Here is a 12,977-nt window from a genome sequence, read left to right on the forward strand (position 1 = left end):
ATATGGCAGGCGACCCGCTTGGCTTAATGGTGAAATCCTAGCAGATCTTAAACATAAAAAAGAAGCTTACAAGAAGTGTAAGGTTGGACATATGACCAGGGAAGAGTATAAAAATATTGCTCAGGCATGTAGGAATGAAATCAGGAGGGCCAAATCGCACCTGGAGCTGCAGCTAGCCAGAGATGTCAAGAATAACAAGAAGGGTTTCTTCAGGTATGTTGGCAACAAGAAGAAAGCCAAGGAAAGTGTGGGCCCCTTACTGAATGAGGGAGGCAACCTAGTGACAGAGGATGTGGAAAAAGCTAATGTACTCAATGCTTTTTTTGCCTCTGTCTTCACTAACAAGGTCAGCTCCCAGACTGCTGCGCTGGGAATCACAAAATGGGGAAGAGATGGCCAGCCCTCTGTGGAGATAGAGGTGGTTAGGGACTATTTAGAAAAGCTGGACGTGCACAAGTCCATGGGGCTGGACGAGTTGCATCCGAGAGTGCTGAAGGAATTGGCGGCTGTGATTGCAGAGCCATTGGCCATTATCTTTGAAAACTCGTGGCGAACCGGGGAAGTCCCGGATGACTGGAAAAAGGATAATGTAGTGCCAATCTTTATAAAAGGGAAGAAGGAGGATCCTGGGAACTACAGGCCAGTCAGTCTCACCTCAGTCCCTGGAAAAATCATGGAGCAGGTCCTCAAAGAATCAATCCTGAAGCACTTGCATGAGAGGAAAGTGATCAGGAACAGCCAGCATGGATTCACCAAGGGAAGGTCATGCCTGACTAATCTAATCGCCTTTTATGATGAGATTACTGGTTCTGTGGATGAAGGGAAAGCAGTGGATGTATTGTTTCTTGACTTTAGCAAAGCTTTTGACACGGTCTCCCACAGTATTCTTGTCAGCAAGTTAAGGAAGTATGGGCTGGATGAATGCACTATAAGGTGGGTAGAAAGCTGGCTAGATTGTCGGGCTCAACGGGTAGTGATCAATGGCTCCATGTCTAGTTGACAGCCGGTATCAAGTGGAGTGCCCCAAGGGTCGGTCCTGGGGCCGGTTTTGTTCAATATCTTCATAAATGATCTGGAGGATGGTGTGGATTGCACTCTCAGCAAATTTGCGGATGATACTAAACTGGGAGGAGTGGTAGATATGCTGGAGGGGAGGGATAGGATACAGAAGGACCTAGACAAATTGGAGGATTGGGCCAAAAGAAATCTGATGAGGTTCAATAAGGATAAGTGCAGGGTCCTGCACTTAGGAAGGAAGAATCCAATGCACCGCTACAGACTAGGGACCGAATGGCTAGGCAGCAGTTCTGCGGAAAAGGACCTAGGGGTGACAGTGGACGAGAAGCTGGATATGAGTCAGCAGTGTGCCCTTGTTGCCAAGAAGGCCAATGGCATTTTGGGTTGTATAAGTAGGGGCATAGCGAGCAGATCGAGGGACGTGATCGTTCCCCTCTATTCGACATTGGTGAGGCCTCATCTGGAGTACTGTGTCCAGTTTTGGGCCCCACACTTCAAGAAGGATGTGGATAAATTGGAGAGAGTCCAGCAAAGGGCAACAAAAATGATTAGGGGTCTGGAACACATGAGTTATGAGGAGAGGCTGAGGGAGCTGGGATTGTTTAGCCTGCAGAAGAGAAGAATGAGGGGGGATTTGATAGCTGCTTTCAACTACCTGAAAGGGGGTTCCAAAGAGGATGGCTCTAGACTGTTCTCAATGGTAGCAGATGACAGAACGAGGAGTAATGGTCTCAAGTTGCAGTGGGGGAGGTTTAGATTGGATATTAGGAAAAACTTTTTCACTAAGAGGGTGGTGAAACACTGGAATGCGTTACCTAGGGAGGTGGTAGAATCTCCTTCCTTAGAGGTTTTTAAGGTCAGGCTTGACAAAGCCCTGGCTGGGATGATTTAACTGGGAATTGGTTCTGCTTTGAGCAGGGGGTTGGACTAGATGATCTTCTGGGGTCCCTTCCAACCCTGATATTCTATGATTCTATGATTCTATGAAATCAAACAAAGTCACAATTTAAGACTTGTACAAACTAGATAGGATTTGGATCAGCAATATCTCACACTTAATAATGACACAAACAGGCTTCTAGATTCATGAGATGCAGACTGCATCTGCTTTGCAGCCTAGGTTCCCATCCCTTGTTTCAAGTCCTTTGTCTTCAAGAGACTCTTTCAGGTATTGATTTGTTTGGAAGTGAAGACAAGTGATGATGTCACTCACCCTCTTTTATACTTTCTTTCAAGTTGCTGGAAAGTCAATGCATGTGATGTGAGGGCTCCACCCCCATTGGCCAACCATTCTCCATTCTCTCCTTGCTATCTCTGGGAAGGCTTCCTTACACTGAGTTCCTGTGTTAGTGGGAAGTTCCACCACTGACTGAGCTGCATCCATTTTCAAGGGCATACAGGTCTTACCATCCTCACAGAGAGTCTGCGAGATACCATTACTGTGCTTCATTGACAATAAACCTGGCCTGGTGCCTTTGTCAATTAATGGATCTTATGGTCACTGGGCGGTTCGCTCAATTTCTGCCATGCTAGTTGTCTGCGCAGGGCTGAGGTGGCACACAGAGGGAACACACATGCAGCTAAACATCTGTCAACATCTCACCACACCCCGGAGTCCTGACTTCCCTGTCATAACCATAGTTTCTCTTTCACATGAAGGAGGAAATGGCTTCCCGTTCTGGCAGAGGCTGTTCGTTGGATGGGATTAAGAGGAAACACTGGAAGGATACTGATCCTTCACCATCCTCTTAAATTGAATCCGAGGTTTTCAGAACTAGCTGCAGATTGTGAGCTCCCCACTCCTGGGAAGTGTGAATTCTGGGACTCCACTTCCACTCCCTCTCAGAAAGCTGCCAACAGATCACAGTCACTGCGGTTGATTTGGGGGAACAGACTCATAGAATCATAGAATAACAGAGTTGAAAGGGACCTCAGGAGGTCATCTAGTCCAACTCCCTGCTCAAAGCAGGACCACTCCCCAACTAAATCATCCCAGCTAGAGCTTTGTCAAGCCTGACCTTAAAAACTTCTATGGAAGGAGATTCCACCACCTCCCTAGGTAACCCATTACAATGTTTCACCACATTCCTAGTGAAAAAGTTTTTTCTAATATCCAACCTAAACCTCCCCCACTGCAACTTGGGACCATTGCTCCTTGTTCTGTCATCTGATGGGGTGCGAACCAATGCACGACGGAGCACTGGGACAGGAGCCAGTTTGCCCCGTGACCTCTTCCCACAAAGCTTGGCGGCTGAAGGGGAAGGGGTGCTCTGCGGGAGCTGCCCAAGGTGCACCACTCCGAATGCCCTGCAAGTGCTGCAATTCTGGCCATGCCATTGCGCTGGCCGCTGACAGTGTGAACACACAGCAGAGCGATCCCTGCAGCACCCTCCGGGGGGGGGGGGGCGCGGGTTAACTCCCATGTATTTAAATCTGCAAGTGTGGACATAGCCTAAGTCTGTTCCCTTGAAGTGACCACAGTGACCATGATGCGTTGGCAGTTTTCTCAGTGGGAGCGGAAGTGGAGTCCAGGAGTTCCCGCATCAGGGAAGTGGGGATCTCACAAAATCCAGCTAGTTCTGAAAACCTCAGATTCACCTTGACAGGATGGCAATCGCTCAGATTCCCTCTTCCAGACTTTTCTCTGCATCCCACCTGTCAAGGTTCCTTCCCCACTCTGAACTCTAGGGTACAGATGTGGGGACCTGCATGAAAACCTCCTGAGCTTACTTTTACCAGCTTAGATTAAAACTTCCCCAAGGTACAAACTATTTTACCCTTGGACTTCCACTGCCACCTCCAAACTTTATCTGGGTTCCTGAGAAAACGGAGTTTGGACACGTCTTTCCCACCAAAATCATCCCAACCCTTGTACGTCACTTCCTGGGGAAGGTTTGGTAAAAATCCTCACCAATTTGCATAGGTGACCACAGACCCAAACCCTTGGATCTTAGAACAATGAAAAAGCAATCAGTTTCCTTACAAGAAGACTTTTAATAGAAGCAAAAAAAAAAAAATCACCTCTGTAAAATCAGGATGGTGAATACCTTACAGGGTAATTAGATTCAAAACATAGAGAATCCCTCTAGGGAAAACTTTAAGTTACAAAAAAAGACACACAGACAGAAATATTCATTCTATTCAGCACAGCTATTTTCTCAGCCATTTAAAGAAATCATAATCTAACACATCTCTAGCTAGATTACTTACTATGTTCTAAAACTCCATTCCTGTTCTGTCCCCAGCAAAAGCATCACACAGACAGCCCCAGACCCTTTGTTTTTCTCCCTCCTCCCAGTTTTTGAAAGTATCTTGTCTCCTCATTGGTCATTTTGGTCAGGTGCCAGCGAGGTTACCTTTAGCTTCTTAACTCTTTACAGGTGAGAGGATTTTTCCTCTGGCCAGGAGGGATTTTAAAGGGGTTTACCTTTCCCTTTATATTTATGACACCACCCAACAAACAGTCCCTGAAAGAGCAGGAGTCCATTTCCCTATTGGTATGGAGAGACTGTGGTTACAGCAGGGAAGTCAGGACTCCTGGATTCTGTCTGTCATCGTGTCTCTCATTCTCTGTGTGACCTTGGCCTGCTCATATCGCCCCGTGCCTCAGTTTACCTATGTGTATACTGGGGATGTTTTTATAATGACTTTCCGTTGCTAACTGTTTTGTAGAACCTTCAATGACAGGTGTGGCACAGTATGATGATAGTGAGGAGATTTATTGATCTCTTATCCCGTAGTGACAGTCCCATATGTCCATAGAAAGTGCTCATGTCTCCCCTCTGTCATCTTTCTCCAGATCTGTCTGTCTATTATCTACCCATCCATCCTTGGCATTTACAGGGTACCAGAGCTGAGGGACATCTAGCCATTATCCCTTATGTTCTTTCTCATCAACTATATTTTATAAATATACACAAATACACAAACAGCCAATTCCTCTCTGACTCTGCACAGAGTCCAGGAGTTCTCATCTCCCTTTGCGAAGGTTCCTTCATTACTGTTTACTCCTAAAGCTGGATAATTATCACAGAAGCGTAGACATGCTTGTCTACAGCCTGTTTACATTCAGATGCTCTCTTCTCCTCTAGAGGCTGAATGAATCCCACTAGGATTACACACAGCTATATTATAAACAGTGCACACCCCTGTGTCAGCTCTGAGCGTGGGATGCTGCTGCAGAAGATGGAGTGAGAGATTTGTAGGACACGGCTACCTGAGAGGGATTTGCAGGGAAGACACTTCCATTTCAGCAGTCACGGGCACCCATCTCTTGCTGAGGAGCTCACCTGCTCGACAAACCCAGTGCAATGTGAGTATGGAGGGATAGAAAGTACGTCTCCGGTTCTTGCCATTCCGCACAACCATGACACATCCCAGGGCCCTTGCCATAAGTGATGAGTTTGCCAAAGAATCACTGGACAAAATGTCACTCTTTTCTGTGCACCCCTGGTCATCCCGCCTGATGGACTACCGCCCCGAGGTGGTGCATTTAAGTGGCACAGTGAATCCTTCAGGATGAAAGATGTTAGTAGATGTGCAAGACAAGGCTAAACTCTGAGACCATAGCCCATACTTCACTCATTCCCCAGTGTGGCAAAACTCCCTTTAGAGCAAGTACTGAGAACAGATGTCCAGAGCCAGCTGTGTGCTACTCGACTTGCATTTCAGAACTCTGTCTGTTTTGTTTTGTTTTTTTGAAGCAAAGAAGAATTTTATTTGCATGACACTTTTTTTTTTTTGAAGCAGAAAATAATTTTATTTGTGTAACACTTACAAAGAATCACCAAAAAGGATAAAGCAAAACTATGCAACAAAACAAAAGCAAACACAAAGTATAACATAGCAGCCTTCAGGAGGGAGAAGTGTTCAGGCTAGCCTGGGCCCAGAGCGGGGGGGCTTCCTCGACACTCGTGGTCTTCCACCCCCCTGAGTTACCTGGTGGCCTAGAGTGGGGGGGCTTCCTCGACACTCATGGTCTTCCACCCCCCTGAGTTACCTAGTGCCACGCCCAGTGTCACCGATTATTCCTTTCCTGAGAGTGCCCGACAAGATGGGCACGGCTGCGGGGTGGGCGGTTTGGGGGTGGTGATAGGACCCCTCCTAGGTGACAGTGATGATGGTATCCACAGCGGCAGCGGCTGGGGTCTCTCACTCTTCCCCTCAATCAAAGGGTCAGATGGAGGGAACCGGACGGGGTCACCGAGCAGAGAACCCCAGACAGCGCCCACCGCTCCTCGAAGGCGTGAAGGGAGCCGGTGGATGCCGCCCAGAGGAACACCGCCCGTATACGTGAATGTACTGAGGATCGGAAAACAGCCCTACAGTCGCAGGACGCTTCATTGGCCAACCTCCCCTCTCTGGTTTTATAGATGGCTGTTTTAGCTAGGGCTAGGAGGAGGTTAACCAGGAGATCCCGCGACTTTGTGGGGCCACGGATGGGGAGTGTGTAGATAAAAAAGTGAGGGGAAAAGTGGAGCCAAAAACATAATAAAATATTCGTGAGGAGCCAGAAAAGGGGCTGCAGCTTGGCACACTCTAGATATACGTGTGCCAGGGTTTCCCTCACGTTGCAAAAAGTATCCAGGCAAGTATCCAGGATGGGGGTGAACCATGTCAAAAACACACCCGTGCTCACAGCTCCATGAAGGAGCCGCCAACTAATGTCCTCGACAGGCCTCGAGACCAAGGTGGAATACAGGCTGGCCCACCGGGGCTGCTCACCCTCCAAAGGTGGCAGGAGGTCCCGCCACTTTGTATCGGGGCGGGACACCAGGGTGAGGGTGTGAAGGGTGTGAAGCATGAGTGTGTATAGATGTTTCCTTGGCGCGGTTTGGAAGCTGACTGGCTGCAGTTCATGCAGCCGGCTCACAGTGAAAGGGTAAGGGGTTTGTTGGGATCTACAGGCTAGTGGCCGAATTGAAAGGTCCGGCGGGCCTGGGGTAGAGGGTGGGCAGGGTGCGCCCTCGCGCAGGGCTCGGCTGAGATAAGCCCGAGCAGCGGGTATCAAAACGGCCTTCACCTCCTGAAGTATGTGCCGGGGGGTATGAGGTCTGGAGAGCCCCATGCACCGAGTGAGCGTCAGGGGATCCGGCCAGTCTCCCCGGTTGTAGTCCAGGAGGTCTCCGACTCTCATGACTTCTGCCAGGACCAACCTCTGGCGCACCGAGCGGGACTCCGCCACCTGCAGACGGAGCTGGGGGTTGTGTAGCAGCGTCTGCTGGAAAGCTTGGAGGTGCTAGGGCTCCTCACTAGAACAGTAATGAGAATTTTTCAACATGGGTAACACATACTTTCTCCGAGCTTCATTCGAGAAGTCGGCTGAACTGTTCTGCCTGAAACTTTCAAAAAACAATTCTGCTCGAAGCAGACACCCAGCATGGGAAATTTCAGTCCGAACACCTAAAATTTAGCAAACTTATAAGCAACTGAAAAAGAGGTTTTCTAATGGAAAGTGTCAGACAGACTTAGCTGTAGGTGATGCCACCAGCACCACCTACAATGGCTAATCCATTTGTCAATCCCATTCTTCTATGCTTTTTGGTCCAGTAATGTTGGTAGTGTTGGGAACACTGGGGCATGGCCACTAGGTAACTCGAGGGGATGGAAGACCACGAGTGTCGATGAAGCCCCCTCGCACTAGGCCCCTGTGTCCTTGCCCCCCCCGCCTGGAGGCACACACAGCAGTTATGCTGAGAATCTGCAACAGTATGTTGCAGAGTCAGACTGCCTGAAACTAAGCAAGGCCAAACAGGGGAGATATGGAAGAACAATGCTGAATAAAGCAGCTTTATGTATAGTTTAACAAATGATACAGAGAATCAGGGAACTAGCTGGGAACTGGATTGGCTGGCTATATGGATACTTGGGGCAGCTTGCTATTGGATAAGTATGCTGAGAAAAAGGATGTATAAAAGCCTGTGTAACTTCCTGCTCTGTTGTGCAGGATTTGAGATTTTATTCTCCCTGTACCTTTTTGCAGCTGCAAATAAACTTTTCTGCTTCTCCACCCCGTTGTGATTATTGGGTGTAGCACACCGGGTAATGAACCACTCAAGCTGTTGTTCAGCCTCTCGGCACTGGGTGCCGGCAACAGTAGCAAGGAGTTCTACAGGCCAAATATGGATTATGTTAGAAATTTTCTTTTCTCAGTGTTATATGTTCAGACTTTCAATTTAACTAAATGTTCCCTTGTTCATGTTATGACACACTGTAGTGGGGTAGACACCCGCTCCTGTCCTGAGGGGCTTAGAACAGCCCAGGAGGGGGTTGTGGCTGGGGCAAACAGCCCATGCTGAGCAGGGAAGTAGGCTCAGCTGGGGCCATGCCACAGTTAGGGCTCAGCTGGCCTTATAAGTAGGCAGTGAGCCAGGCGCTGACTGTCTCTCACTTTTGGAGAAGGAAGGACCTGGCTGCAGGGAGTACCTAGGTTGAAGCAGGGCTAGGTAAAGGCCTAAGGATCTGGGGAGCTCTGGCCTGGAAAATCCCAGGCTGCGGCCTAGTAGAAGGCTAGGCAGGTACTGGGGTTGCAAAGGGGGCAGCCCACGGGTAGGCCGAGGCAGCAGGTCCACACCCCTCCTTGCCAGTGATAAGTGGCTTTTACACTGCAGTCTGCCCCTGATACAAGGGGCTAGTTGGTGACTGGCAGTAGCCTTACACTGAGGTGAGGTGGGGATAGGGGCTGTGGGTTCCCCCGGGTAGGGGGGACCCTGAGAGACAGTGGGTGTACTGCCAGGGGCAGCCATCCAAGGCGCACCGGGTCCGGAAGGGACGTGGGTCCAGTGATAGGGTGGATCACTGGCCTGCAGAGGGTGCTCCGGAGCCTGGTGAGCTAACTCCTGATGAAGACCAGCAGGAGGCGCTGCAGGGGTTAGTCCACACGCTTTTACACACACATTAAATATAAATGCCTGATTTACTTTCTTTATCAATAGATCCATAATGTTTAAAAACAGAGGGGACCATTTGATCATCCAGTCTGATCTCCTCCTGTAAAACACAGGCTCGTTAAATTTCATTCAGTTACCGCTGCATTGAGCCAAAAGACTTGTGTGTGACTAAGGCCTAGCCTATGTTACCTAGGGAGATGGTAGAATCTCTTTCCTTTAAGGTTTTTAAGATCAGGGTTGACAAAAGCCCTGGCTGTGATAATTTAGTTGGGGATTGGATCTGCTTTGAGCAGGGGGTTGGACTAGATGACCTCCTGAGGTCCCTTCCAACCCTAATCTTCTATGATTTTACATGATAAAATGATAGAGCCATAGATTTATAAGGGAACACAAAGTACAGCTAGTCTAACCCCCTGACAAGATGCAGGATTTGGTTTGTATTAGTCATCTAAGACTGATGGCTATTCACACGTCTTTAGAAAACCTCCACAGAAGGAGCTTCCATGACTTCCCTGGGAGTCTGTTCCATTGGCCTCTTGTACTTACAGTTAGGAAGGTTTCCCTGAAATTTAATTTAAATCTGCTATGCTGAAATTTGAACCCATTGCCTCTTGTCCTGCTCCTCTGTGGTAAGACAGAATAACTTTTCTCCACCTTTTTATGGCAGCCTTTCAAGTATTTGAAGACCACTATCATGTCCCCCATTAATCTACTGTTTCCAAATAAATATACTGGTGCCTTTGGCTTGCTCATACAGTTTGCATTCCATCCCTTGCATACAATTTGTTATTTGCCTATGGATCCTTTCCAGGTTCTCTACATCCTTTCACTATATTGTTGAGACAAATTGGACACATTATTCCAGTTTTCAGAGTAGCAGCCGTGTTCGTCTGTATTCGCAAAAAGAAAAGGAGTACTTGTGGCACCTTAGAGACGAACCAATTTATTTGAGCATAAGCTTTCGTGAGCTACAGCATCTGATGAAGTGAGCTGTAGCTCACGAAAGCTCATGCTCAAATAAATTGGTTCGTCTCTAAGGTGCCACAAGTACTCCTTTTCATTATTCCAGTTGAGACCTAACCCACCCTTGCTGCAATTTAAGTCCATTGCTTCTTGACCTATCATCAGAGGTTAAGGAGAACAATTTTTCTCCCTCCTTGCAACAACCTTTTAGGTATTTCAAAACTGTTATCATGTCCCTGCTCAGTCTTCTCTTTTTCAGACTAAACAAACCTAGTCCTTTCAGCCTTCCCTTTCCTCTCTTGTGTAAACTAGAGAGTCCCAGACATTTCTGTGTGTTTGTATATGGCAGCCTCCACCATTCTCAGAGCCTTTCTGGGAAATCCCTTTTAGTTATGCTATATCCATAATAGAGACTGGGTGACTAAAACTGAACACATATCCAGACATCCCATATCTTAGTGATCGGAACATTGCTTTTGTTTTGTCCACTGCTGTGAATGAGCAGGTGCTTCTCTTGAGCTGCTATCTATGGCACTCAGGTCTTTTCCCCGAGGCATGTTCTAATTGGGATGTTTCTCCCAGCACATGTCTTGGCAAAGGTTTGGTGTTTTTTTCACTCTCAGATTTTGAGCAACTGGATGAATGGAGAACTCCCTACAGTATGGACTCCCTATCCTGTCTCTCTTTCCATTAAGGACCAATGATGGATAACCAGTATCCACATTTGTCTCCTGCTGGTGCCTCCTAAGGTTCCCCCAACACAAAGTGAAGGAATTATTAATTCAGGGAGCACCACAAAATATGGAATTGGATTTAGTACGCTCACTATTCATAGTTATTGTCTCTGAATAATGAAAATGTATTTTTTCAGTGTGTGAAGAGTGATCAGTCTCCTTCTCCCATGAGAACAGCCTCCACTTGTGCATGTAATGTCTCATATTGATGTTGTCTCTCCATTCAGGCATTTCTACTGCGACCCTCATCCGAGACCCTAGGAACACACAGAAAGTCAGGGGAACATACAGTGCATGCAGGAGACACACTTATGCCACAGAGTTGGACACCTTCTCCCCTACTCCATGTCCGATTCCAACACAACTCACTTCACCAACCCCTCCACCTTCATCCTGCTGGGCATTCCTGGCCTGGAGGCAGCCCACGTCTGGATCTCCATCCCCTTCTGTGCTATGTACACCACAGCTGTGTTGGGGAACTTCACTATCCTCTTCATTGTGAAGACAGAGCAGAGCCTCCATGGGCCCATGTACTATTTCCTCTGCATGCTGGCCGTCACTGACCTGGTCATGTCCGCATCCACCCTGCCCAAAATGCTGAGCATCTTCTGGTTCAATTCCAGGGAGATCAATTTCAGTGCCTGCCTCACCCAGATGTACTTCATTCACTGCTTCTCAGAGATGGAATCTGGAATCCTTGTGGCCATGGCTTATGATCGCTACGTGGCCATTTGCCATCCTCTGAGATATTCCACAACCCTGACAAACTCTGTTGTGGCCAAGATAGGCCTGGCCGTGGTGCTGCGCAATGGCATACTCGCATTACCCTATCCCTTCCTTGCGAGGCGATGGCCATATTGCAGTACCAACATCATTCCCCACTCCTATTGTGTGCATATAGCCGTGGTGAAGCTGGCCTGTGCTGACATCCACATGAGTAGTTACTATGGTCTGTTTGATCTTTTCTCTGTCATCGGAATGGATGTATTTTTTATCGCCGTGTCCTATACTCAGATCCTCCGGGCCATCTTCCGCCTCCCCACAAAGGATGCCCGGCTCAAAACTTTTGGGACCTGCATCTCTCATCTTTGTGCCATCTTAGCTTTGTACATCCCAGATTTCTTCTCCTCTCTCACGCACCGGTTTGTCCACAACGTTCCACTGCATTCCCTCATTCTCATTACCAGTGTGTACCTGCTGGTGCCCCCCATGCTATACCCCATCATTTACGGATTGAGGACCAAACAGATCCGGGGAAGGCTGCTCCAGCTATTTACACGTAGAGAGACCTAAATATTTTCTCCTTGTGCTCTGGCTCTCATATTGAGCTCTGTGCAAAGCTGGCTGGTGCATGGTGCTGGGGCCTCTTCCCTGAATCACTTACTGGACAGACAAATTTTAAACCCTTTCCTGTCCTCAGTGTGCTGTATCAATATGATAAACTGGGGAGTCAGTCATGTGTACTACACTGGGTTGCCACCTTTCTAATTGCTGGTAGCTGGATCCCTGAAATTGCAATCATGCCACAACTCTTCTGTCAAGCCTTGACACTGCTGTGTGTCTTCTCCCCAAGGCCCTGCCCCATCACTTGCTCCTGTCTTTCCCTCCCCTTCTCACCTGTGACCCACTCATCTCTAAAATCAGTCTGTTCTCTCATCTTATGGCCAGTCCCTTAAGGGACACGGTTAGTGTTAACATTTTAATGTTTATTCTTACTTTGTTACAAACTCTGTGGAGAGAGATGCCAGGAGTCCTGATGGGGTCTCTGTATCTCAGCTCTGGGTGGGTGGTGGTGGTGGGGGGACGGACGTGGTATAGTGTGTTACAGCAGCAGGCAGATACATCTGGGGTCTACATAAGATCAGAATGGCCACACTGGGTAAAACAAATGGTCCATGAAGCCCAGTAGCCTGGTTTCTGACAGTGCCCAGTGCCAGGTGCTTCAGAGGGAATGAACAGAACATGGCAATCCTCATGTGATTGATATGTAGCAGCTTGGCAGAAGCCCCAAGCCCAGCCAGCCTCAGCTTCAGCTGGCAGGAGTTCAAGCCTCCAGCCCCAGTAGGAGCTGCTGGGGGAGGGTAAGGGTCCGGGCCACCCCAGCTGGAGCAGGAGAAGAAGCCCTCATCTCAGGGTGTCCCAAACCCTAGCTGCAGGCCCAGAGCAGAGACAGGAGCTGCTGGGGAGCAGAGACAATGTCCTACTCATTTGTCATCTCCCTGTTCCACACCCCTGCTGCCCAGGGGTTGTCTCATTTCTGCTGTCCTTGAACGAACTTCAGGGCGTGTGGGTTTTTTTGTTGTTGTTTCCCCTCCCTGATGCTTTAGTGATTGCTCTCTTACTCCACCTCCTTTACCCTTTCCGGAGATAGACA

At 48.3% G+C, this 12,977-nt stretch overlaps 1 protein-coding gene across 1 annotated transcript; it reads left to right on the forward strand.

Moving 5' to 3' along the window:
- Positions 1-10,897: 10,897 nt before the first annotated feature.
- On the forward strand, positions 10,898-11,896 carry LOC311514571 (olfactory receptor 52E4-like; the record flags this gene model as incomplete). The annotated part of the gene is made up of 1 exon (XM_084617139.1): positions 10,898-11,896. The coding sequence occupies one exon, from the start codon at positions 10,898-10,900 to the stop codon at positions 11,894-11,896; it is 999 nt and encodes a 332-aa protein (XP_084473265.1).
- Between the last annotated feature and the right edge of the window lie 1,081 nt (positions 11,897-12,977).

Source organism: Lepidochelys olivacea (assembly GCF_965140295.1).
Source record: "Lepidochelys olivacea isolate rLepOli2 genome assembly, chromosome: 1".
In the NCBI taxonomy this organism is placed as follows: Eukaryota; Metazoa; Chordata; order Testudines; family Cheloniidae; genus Lepidochelys; species Lepidochelys olivacea.